Consider the following 10,694-nt stretch of genomic DNA (forward strand, 5'->3'; position numbering starts at 1 on the left):
GCCAATGTCTTTTCAAAACTTGATCTGAGTTCAGTATTCCATCAACTGAAGGTCAAAGCGGAAGATATCCCTAAAACAGCCTTCAGGACGAGATACGACCATTACGAGTTTTCAGTAATGCGTTTGGACTGACCAATGCTCCAGCAGCATTAATGGATATCATGAATAGAGTCTTCAAACCATACCTCGATAGGTTCGTGGTCATATTCATAGAGGACATCCTGGTGTACTCACCAAGTAAGGAGGATCATGATAAACATCTTCGTGTCACCCTACAGACACTCAGAGAAAAAGAATTGTATGCAAAATTTAAGAAATGTGAATTTTGGCTAACAAGTGTCGCCTTCAAGGGACACATAATCTCTTAAATAGGTGTCTCAGTGGACCCCAAGAAAATAGAGGCAATTATGGACTGGCCTCGACCAAAATCAGTAACTGAGATTCGAAGCTTTCTGTGTTTAGCTGGATATTATAGGAAATTCGTTGAAAGATTTTTTTCAATAGTCATACCCCTCACCAAACTCACACAAAAGAAATCTAGATTCAAATGGAGCGAAGAATGCGAGAAGAGTTGTAAGGCCCGAGATTTCGATTATTGTAATCGGGTATGATTTGTCGATAATTGAGATGTAATTATAAACGGAACAGATCAGACCAGGATAGACGGAATAAAACATTAGATTTGTGCGAGGATGAGCCCTCGGGCATATACGCGACTCAGCTAGGCGCATATGCGTGAGGTAGGCAGAACATTGCGCGCACATGCGCGGCTTGAAGACGCACACATGCGCAAAGAGGGCAGTAGCCAAGAAGCTGGAACAGAACATTTCGCTCACATGCGCGGCTGGGGGCGTGCATATGCGCGGGTGTGGTTGTTCACCGAGACAGTAGGTCTCGCGCATTTGCACGGCGATGGTGCGCGCATATGCGCGAGCTGCCGAGAACACATGCGCCGAGACAAAATGTCTCACGCATATGCGCCGACGGGGGTCGCGCATATGCGCGAGACGTGCAGTATGCACATTGAGCCACATGGTCTCTCTCATGCATGATATATATATATACATATGTATCCTACATTCTTCAAAAATGAAAACGAGAAAGGAAAAAAAAAGAAACCTAGAGCTCAAGGGAAAAGTTGCAAAGTTTTACGTTTGAGCAAAATCCGTCCGTTCAAGTTTGAATCCGAGTACAGTACCGTGTTTCTAGCGACGAGAGCTTCAACTGGACGTTAGTTTTGTTACGTTTGAACATGGTTTGAAATTATGATATTGGGGATATTGTGATTTGCTTATTATTATGTGTTCTGCATATACTATACTGATCAGTATATAATTGAAGTCGGATCGAAAAACAGACTGTGTATGTAATTGTTATGATTTTCAGAACTGATATGATCGAGATTGTACAGATTTTAGATTATGAGTTGTTATTGTTGAGATTATGAGTTGTATTGATATTGATTATGAGCCGTGTTATTATATCTGTGATGTTGAGATTGACGGGGTTATTGAGATTGTATTGTTATGCCGTCGAAACATCAGTAGATTGATATTAATCCGATTCGTTATTGATTGAGATTGTATCGTTTTATAGTCGACATTGATCAGATTATGTCTAGATTTGAGTATTGATCAGAACAGGTCTTGAATTGAGTTGTACATTGACACAGTATATTCGATATTGTCATTACCAGATTGAATATGGACAGAGTTGAATTCGAGACTTCGACTTCGTCAGACCAAGAAGAGAAAGGTACAAATCAATGTTGATACGAGATTGCACAACTCGAGTCTAATTTGACTTGAGTTTCCCAAAATCACATACTGAATTGCCATTGCCTTTGTATGTTGCAATGTGTGATATTGATATGTTTATTCTATTGATTTATAGCAAAGCATGAGATAGAGTCTTGGGCAGATATGCCTAGTCTTTGGCAGAACCGCCAAGTCACTAGACTTTTGGGTATATATCGATGTGCTTAGGAGTAAATCGACTTCTATTGTAGATATTCGATAAATATAGCCAAAGTCTGAGAATAAGGACGTACCACCATCTGGCTAGGGAAAGTAGATGGGAGAACGTTGCGTTCTTATTCAACCGGGATCCCTAGATTAGAAATGAGTCGAGTCTGAAGTGACGAGTCTAGAGTTTTATTTATTACTTGATATCGATACATGTTTTTCAGATTTGATACATGCTATTGATATGTGGTTCATGCTTTTATATGTGCTTTTATATGATTGCATGTTTACATTGTTTATACTGGGATTATGTTTTCACCGGAGTTATACGGCTGTTGTCTTGTTTGTATGTGTGTATGACAACAGGTGGGACAGGACCAGGGTCAAGACAAGGACGAGAAAGAACTAGTTTAGCGTGGAGATTCGGACCAGAAATAGATCTGTTTCATTACCTGACATGTAGTGAATGAACAGTAGTTGTTATGATTTACTTGTACAGGATTTGTACTTAGATCTGGATATTGATATTGTAAATGAAATAAGATTTATTTCATACGTTTCCGCTTTTGTATTTTAAAAAAAATAAAAATTAAGACCCTGTTTATTTAATTGCTCTAATTATTCCTAAAGATGATTAAGAAATGAATTATCGTCCAGGTCCCCACAAGAGTTTTCAGATTCTTAAAATAAAACTTGCATCTGCACCAGTGCTAGTACTTCCCAAAGATGGCAAGAACTTCATGATATATAGTGATGCATCAAATGGAGGATTAGGGTTTGTGCTTATGCAGAAAGGTCAGGTAATTGCCTACAGATCAAGGCAATTAAAACCTTGTACGGAGACATTACATTTACGGAGTCAAATGCGAGATATTCACTGATCACCAGAGCATCAAATATTAACCCAAAAAGAATTAAACTTGAGGCAAAGAAGGTGGATTGAACTCTTGAAGGATTACGACTTAAAAATCAACTGCCATACGGGTAAAGCTGGAAAGGTAACAGATGCCTTGAGCCGAAGAGACGTAGGAAAAGTAAATTTATCAGCTCTTTCAGCTCAACCACGCCTTCAAGAAACCATCAAGCTGAAGCAAAATCACGATCCTTCCATAGCAAAAATTAAAGAGCAACTTCAAGAAGGAAAAGCTCAAAAATTCCAAAATGATGAGAAAGGCGTCTTGTGGATTAAAGGACGTTTGTGTGTACCAGACCTCGATGAGATAAGACGAGAAGTAATTTCTGAGGCACACAAGTCAAAGTTCTCAATTCACCCTGGGAGCACCAAAATGTATCGAGACTTGAAACAGAATTACTGGTAGAATGGAATGAAGAAGGACGTAGCTGACTTTGTCGCTAAATGCCAAATTTTTCAACATGTCAAAGCCTAACATAAAAGACCTAGAGGACTCCTACAATCGCTTGAGATCTCAAGATGGAAGTGGGAGAACATTTGCATGGACTTTGTGGTAGGATTGCCAAAGTCAAGACAAAACCATGATGGGATCTGGGTTATCATCGATCGACTGACCAAATCAGCATACTTTTTACCGGTGCGAATGAACTACATCCTAGATAAACTATCCACCTTTTACATGGACAACATAGTAAGATTACACGGAGTTCCAGCAAGTATACTATCTGATAGGGATCCAAGATTTTGTCTCGATTTTGGAAAGGTTTCCAAGAAGCCATGGGAACCAAAGTCACCCATGAGCACGGCCTATCACCCGCAAACAGATGACCAAACCGAAAGAACTATTCAAACCTTAGACGACATGTTAAGGACGTGTGCTCTAGATTTCAAAGGAAATTGGAGTGAGCATCTACCTTTAATAGAGTTCGCATACAATAACAGCTACCACGTATCATAGAGATGTCCCCTTATGAAGCATTCTATGGAAAAAAATATAGATCGCCCCTGTTTTGGGACGAAATTGGTGAGAAAGACATCACCGGGCCTGAACTAGTACAGATCACAGGTTGAGAAGGTAGCTATCATCAGGGAGAAACTCAAAGCGGCTCAGGACCGACAAAAGAGCTGGGCTGACTTGAAGAGAAGGTCGTTGGAGTTTGAAGTCGGAGAGAAGACCTATGTCAAGGTTTCACCTATGAAGTGAGTGGTCCGCTTCAGCAAATCGGGAAAATTGAACCCAAGATACGTTGGACCCTTCGAAATTCTGGAAAGAATCGGAACCCTAGCTTGTTGGCTAGCCTTGCCGCCTGATATGTCACAAATCCATAACGTCTTCCAAGTTTCGCAACTAAGAAGATACATTCCCGACTCGAGTCATATTCTCGAGGTTGCACCACTGCTACTCAACGGCAACTTGAATGAAGAATTGAAATATGAAGAAATACCTATCCGTATAGTGGACACCAAAGAACAAGTGCTACTTCAATGCACCATCATGTACATAAAAATAATATGGTCAAACCATACTGAACGTGAATCAACATGAGAGCTATAAGAGAAGATGCGCACCCTTAATCCCTACCTTTTCAAAGACCAAGCTAATTCATGTTTCGAGGACGAAACTTTAAACAAGGAGGGAAGGATGTGAAGACCCCAAATTTTACTATACAAAGAGACAAAATACCAAGTTGATTTTTGTTTTGCATTGAAGATGAATTATGGCATGGAGGAGAATAAATTACATGCAACCTTTGGAATGGAGGGAGAAGAACTAGAGTCACATTGGTGATTAATGTCATAAAACATGCAACCATTGGTATGGAGGGGAATGCCTAAAGTCACATTGGTGATTAATGCCATAAAACATGCAATATTTTTTATGGAGTAGGAGGGCCTAAAGTCACATTGGTGTTTATAAATAGTGGCAAAAAGAATGAGTGAAATCAGACCAAAACAACATCAAAATTTTCTCCAAAAGGTGCAATTTTCGAGTATAAAAAATTCTGCCCGATTTCGGAAAGTTTTGATCATTGTTTTAAACCTCCAAATCCGATCTCCGTCGTTTAGAATATACCTACACGTGTTTGGAGCAACATATCCAAAATTTAGATCGATCCAATGGTTCAATTAGGCGGAAACATTTTTGCAAGGTGACTGGTTTTTCAGTGTCAAGCTACAACTTGTTCATTCCAAGATTTTTAAAACAATCTTTCAGGTAAGTGGGTTTATATGTTTTAAAATTATGTATGTTTTAAAATTCGATCCTCTCCTACATGATGTGAATAAGTGTAGATTTCAAAAATCACTAAGTCACTTCAAATCGTTTCGTTTTGTTCCGTCTGTTTGTTCGTTTATGCTTCTCCGTTTCGTTCTATGTTGGTGTCATTCTGTTCGACCAATTTGTCTTCGAATCATAAGTTGTTCTTTTGAATCTGATAATGGTGCATCGAGAAAGCCTGTGAGGGAAAAAGTCCAGAGGGAGCCTGTCTATGGGAGAAGGCCCCAGAGAGAGCCCGAATGCGAAAAAGACTTTAGAGGATGCTCATTTACAGGAGAGACCCCAGAGGAAGCCCAAGATCAAGGATAGCTCATGATCATTATAATCGATTTGTCTGATATGTTCTGTTCTGAAGTGTTCTGATTCGAAGTTCTGATTGTTCTAAATCTGATTTATGTTCATCCAACTCTGAAACTCTGATTTGTTCAATGATTAACTTATGCTCATCCAACTCTGATATACTATGCTATGTAAAAGAATAATGTTTTAAAATTATTATGTATCAAATGTTTTCTGGTTTTCGATCGACCCTACTTGCTTTGTGTTTCCAAAATGCTCACCCCCCCCCCCCCCCTTACGTCCCTCTCCAGATGAGAATAAATAACAGGTAGAAGAAAAGGAGCAGGAGCAGTTCTTGGGCTGGTAAAGAATTAGAATGAAGTAATTAAAGTTCTGGATATTCACGTCCATTAGTGTTCCATTGTCTTTCTTAGTAATGTTTGTACTTTTCGCTTCCGCAACCTCTGTATTTTTCTTCATTTGTAAAGACAATGAAATATTTATGAAGTAGACTGGTATTTGGCTATTTGCTGCGAGGCTTATTGTTATTTGATTAACAATGCTGGATATCACCGACGCCGCGGTCTCAGGGCGTGACATTTATCTTTGGAAGAAATATGATTAGTGGAGAGAAAGTGAGTATTAAAATCAGAATGTTATGAGTGAAATACTTTGTATTCTCAATTCTCTTGTTTTTTTTTGTTATTAATAAAGAAGTGATCTCCTTGAGAGGATTAAAGTGGGCGTAGCCCAATCTTTGGGTAAACCACAATAAATATTGATGTTCATCTTATTCATTATTGATATCACTTATGATGTTTCGCTCCGATATTACCTCGTTTATTCTGCTGATATCCCAACACCATGAAGCTTTTCGCACCGACAGTTCAACCACTATGAGGGATAGATTCTTATTTTTAAATCATAAAATGTTACGTCTAAACTCATAAATTAAGTTATAGACATATTCTATAGGATAAATTTTGTCTAACACTCCCTTTAGACATAAACCTATTCTCGACATTATCTCAATAATTTACATGGAAAAGAAAAGAGGAAATTTTATCATGAAATTTTATATAAAGAACATATATTTATTTTTGTCAAAAATGTAGCACTTCTCTCTCCTTTTGTAAAAGTTCGTGCATTTCGTTACGTTCACAATTCATATGATTAACTTCAATCAGCAAGCGCTACCACTTGCACTTGATGATCCCTCAATCATTATGGAGTGCTGCAGCTGGATTTGCCGTGGTGACAGCACCTGCATTTGTTGTGGGTTGGCAACAGGCATCACGTTGACCGGAAAATCATGTAGCCGATATTGGTGATGAGATTCAAGAGCGGTGTTTCTTGTATTATCAGATACAACTGGAGTTCGACAGAGCGGGCATGTTGAGCTTGAGTGGAGCCAATGGCGGATGCAGTCTATATGGAACATGTGCTTGCATAATGGCACTTGGAGCAGCTCCTCTTTCAGCTCAAATTCTCCCAAGCAAACACAGCACCTGCGTGACATTTATTTCCATATTTCACAGGCTTAGTTGATTGAGATTATAACAAAATTTTAGTAGTGGTGATAAAGGAGGAAAAAGGTGACTTGTGTATAAATTCTTAATGACATATTAGTGTACCTTTCACCTTTATTCTACTTTTAAAGTTCTTAAGCATCTTGTGAAAGAGTGGATGCTGTTAAATATTCTTGATTAACGTACCAAGTAAACAAAAATCACAAGGGGTCGAAAGGGAGAAAAAAAGGCATGTTTTATGCATAACTCGCCGTTAATTTCCTGATAAAATTTATTCATGTTATTGAGGTCTCCTACTGTTTGCTATAAGCCAATTATTCTAATCAGTCACGTAAATGGCAGCTTTGACATACATGATTTCAGCACATAATACGACAGGAATTAGTGTTTTTCATAAGGTAATAGTAAAAAATAGAAACTCATGTAACTGCTTCTTGTTGGCACTCAGCTCAAGTCCTTGTCTAAAAGCCACTTTCACCTCTCAAAAAGTTTGAAGAAAAGGTAAATATCCCTTTAACAATACCCTGAATCGTCCATTACCGTCGTGCAAACTTTCAAACTAGTGCATGATTCAAGTTAAAATGGCTAATATGTATATATATATATATATATATATATATAGTAAAGAAAGATCGAAGTACAGATAGCTGAACTCACAGTGGATTCCTTGCTTTGTGATAATCATCAAACAAGACTGTGCAGAGGTTGTTCTTCAGCTCGCTTTTCAAATCCGAATCAGATGGCTGGACCGGAGACAATGAAACTCAATAATAACTCAACGAGACTTCCACAAAAAGAGTTAATCCACCAAAAAACATGTAAATGACTTCGAGGACGAAAATAACATGTATTGCTTACTATTGTCACGTTTACATCGTTCCTCGGAAGAACTGGAGAAGTAGATGAGAAGCCCGAAGCTCTTCTTTTGAGGTAGAACAAGTAGAATAGAAGGAAAAGAATGATGGAAAACAGGATAGGAATTGAGAATATGAAAGCCTGGTAAAGTTTAAGTTGGATCGCTTGCGGATACTGGTGAGGCGGGCTGGAAGTTTGGGGTTCCTCCATAAATCTTGGATATTAAATCCTCCAGGATTTTAAGACTGAAAAAGCCAGAGTACCAAACAATCTGCAAGAACCTTTAACACTCATATATATTTATGGAGTCATTGGTGTTGCCCTCCTCCACTCTTAGTTGTGGGGTTGGGGATGTTTAAGGATATTTATATGACTCATAATGGAATGCAACTTTGCCATTAAACAAGTTATAATTCTCCTGGAAAGAACTTTTTGATATCAGACAATATTTTTGTTTGCTTCTTTGTTTGTAAATATGGACGTAGCCGAGACTGAAAGTAAAATTCTAAATCTCGAAAAGTTTGAAAAAGATAAAAAAATTATTTAATTTATTTATGAATCTATAAAAATATTTAGAGATACCGTAAGGAGGCCATCGCTCATGTTCCGTCTCGTGGCTCGGGGACTGTCAGTTGAGGGAATGGGACAAAGCCCACTTAGATGATCAAAGGGTCACTTCCATCATTCATCATAATCTTGTTCAATTCTCCTAAAATCTAATGACATCAACAATAATTGCTTTACTTTTGATTAGGTGTGGTTAAAAATCATTTGATACAATCAATTCCCAGGGGTGGTTTTGCTTCAATAAACTGATCTAACCACTAAAATTGACTAGTCCTTTAGATACCAACAAACATGAAAGTAACATCAAGTTTTTGCATAACAAATCCAAACTATAATATTTCAAGCCTATCTATATGAACCAGAAGTGCCCATAGAGTCAAAACCAAGGATGCCAGAATTAACAGATTCTTGAAAGGCTACCACTGAGCAAGCACCAAGTGAGTCCGCTGGATGGGTATATAATTGAAAAAACTTTTCTATCAACTATATTCTTAATCATAAAACTTGTAACAAAATTGAAGTATTTCCCCCTTGTTAGCCAGGATAAAAAAGGAGATATATTGATGGGTGATGCTGAATGGTGGGTACTAATATATAGCAAAGGCAATCATTCATCCACTCATGCTGTAATGTATTCATCAAAAAAGAGAGATAATAAATACTCAGCACTCCTCACTACTGATTATTACCTAGACCAAACATGCTTATGAGATCAACCAATCCCACTACTAGTGCACCTTTCCATCCGTAATGCTTCTTTTTTATTTTTTGAGAAAAAACAAATAATAGGAAAAGAAAATTTCTAAAGCATGATGAAATTGTGCAAGTCTGCATTCCATGAGAACTGACGAGTGACAATCTGATTTATTGTTTATTAATTAAAAATAATTACGTTGAACATATGTCTTTAATTCTTGGACTCGGTCTAGTTGTCGCATCGAGAGCGAGCCACGCTTTAAATAGGCCGAGTTCGTGCTACTTCAACCTCAGATTATGTTTTATAGATAAATATTAAATCCAATCTATATCAAACTCAAGTTATACTAGGATAAATTTATTTTGTTAAAATTGCTTTTTTGCCTTTTATATATTTCGTAATTTGCAATTTTGGTTTTCTATGTTATTAAAATTATGTTTTAACCCTGAATTTTTCATTTTTTATGGTGATTTTTTTTTAAAAAAATTTTAAACTTTATTGTCATATTTATACTTACATAGTAGTACTTGACACGTCGCAACACCAACACTATATTGGCGATACATGAAAGAAGACCAAAATTGTTTATTTAAAAAAAGAGTGAAATAGTGGACTAAAATTGAAATTTAACAATATAAATAACCAAACTAAATAAAAAACATAAAGAAACATATTTGTAGTTTAAACATTATTTATATCGGTCACAAAGGTCGAGCTCAGATCTGCCTGACCCCATCGCGAATCCTACTTTTAGCCTCAATATTAGAACTAGTGTAGTGTGCGGGTGCATGCCTGTTCATTTGCTTTCGCCTCTGCCAAATCCTAGGAATTTAACACCTGTAAAATGAGCGCAAAAAGAAAGATACAAGAAGCTAATTTTTTATCAATAGTGAACCATTCATTACAACTGTTTTGGAGCACTTCTCCAACCACTTGTTGATAAATGCTTGTTAGAAGATAATTACAGTGTCAACAGAATATGAACTGCAACTGCTGAGGCGGCTTTGGGCAACTCATTAAAGGTTCCTCAGAATCATACTCGAATTGGAAACAATTGATAACTAGTTTTAGTCCCTATTACTTGGGCCTAAAATCTTTTCCGTCCCTCTTTTTTACCATATACTAAAAGGTCAAATTGATTCTGAACTCTAGTCGTTGCATGACATCAATTTATTGTCAAAAGGTGACAAAAACGAGCAAGGGTCTCAATATTAAGTACTTCTCTTAACATTACCAAACCATTTTTTTGTCCAACCAGGGATCTCTCCCATCAGTTTTTAAAGATGAATTAATATCATAGAGCAAATGTGTTGCGTGATTTTCACTCGCAAGTGTGATTTATCAAATTTTAATATATGATGAGTGCAGTATTGTTCTTACAAAGAATGAAATATCCAAAGTATACCCAGTATCGAAATTCAATAGCATTAGCTTTATCTAGAAATTCAAAGATGTGTTTGAATCAACTAATTAAAATCAAGCTAAAATAAGGCAAGCTTTGGAATTGAGAATTCAATGAGAAAAAGATTCTAGATTTTTTATTTCACTTGGTTATCCACTGTATTAAATTCCTATTGACGTTTATATTCCTAAATTCATCTTGTTTATTATC

At 37.1% G+C, this 10,694-nt stretch overlaps 2 protein-coding genes across 2 annotated transcripts; one reads left to right on the plus strand and one right to left on the minus strand.

Annotated features, from left to right (window-relative positions):
* Positions 1-2,605: 2,605 nt before the first annotated feature.
* Positions 2,606-3,283, plus strand: LOC140811190 (uncharacterized). The gene is made up of 2 exons (XM_073169059.1): positions 2,606-2,764; positions 2,918-3,283. The coding sequence occupies exons 1-2, from the start codon at positions 2,606-2,608 to the stop codon at positions 3,281-3,283; spliced, it is 525 nt and encodes a 174-aa protein (XP_073025160.1).
* Positions 3,284-6,397: 3,114 nt separating this feature from the next.
* Positions 6,398-8,281, minus strand: LOC140812128 (probable E3 ubiquitin-protein ligase RHA4A). Its single transcript, XM_073170335.1, has 3 exons — positions 7,822-8,281; positions 7,621-7,706; positions 6,398-6,942 (listed from the first exon to the last, which is right to left on the minus strand). The coding sequence occupies exons 1-3, from the start codon at positions 8,026-8,028 to the stop codon at positions 6,618-6,620; spliced, it is 618 nt and encodes a 205-aa protein (XP_073026436.1). The 5' UTR covers positions 8,029-8,281; the 3' UTR covers positions 6,398-6,617.
* Positions 8,282-10,694: the final 2,413 nt, after the last annotated feature.

Source organism: Primulina eburnea, chromosome 14 (genome assembly GCF_022965805.1).
Source record: "Primulina eburnea isolate SZY01 chromosome 14, ASM2296580v1, whole genome shotgun sequence".
Classification (NCBI taxonomy): domain Eukaryota; kingdom Viridiplantae; phylum Streptophyta; class Magnoliopsida; order Lamiales; family Gesneriaceae; genus Primulina; species Primulina eburnea.

Bases quoted from the DNA above. Each gene is read 5' to 3' on its own strand.
- LOC140811190 (XM_073169059.1), top strand. From the start codon at position 2,606: ATGAATTATCGTCCAGGTCCCCACAAGAGTTTTCAGATTCTTAAAATA. The intron at 2,765-2,917 runs GTAATTGCCTAC...GAACTCTTGAAG, and splicing joins TGCTTATGCAGAAAGGTCAG to GATTACGACTTAAAAATCAA.
- LOC140812128 (XM_073170335.1), bottom strand. From the start codon at position 8,028: ATGGAGGAACCCCAAACTTCCAGCCCGCCTCACCAGTATCCGCAAGCG. The intron at 7,707-7,821 runs GTAAGCAATACA...TCTCCGGTCCAG, and splicing joins ACGATGTAAACGTGACAATA to CCATCTGATTCGGATTTGAA. The intron at 6,943-7,620 runs GTGAGTTCAGCT...AATGTCACGCAG, and splicing joins CACAAAGCAAGGAATCCACT to GTGCTGTGTTTGCTTGGGAG.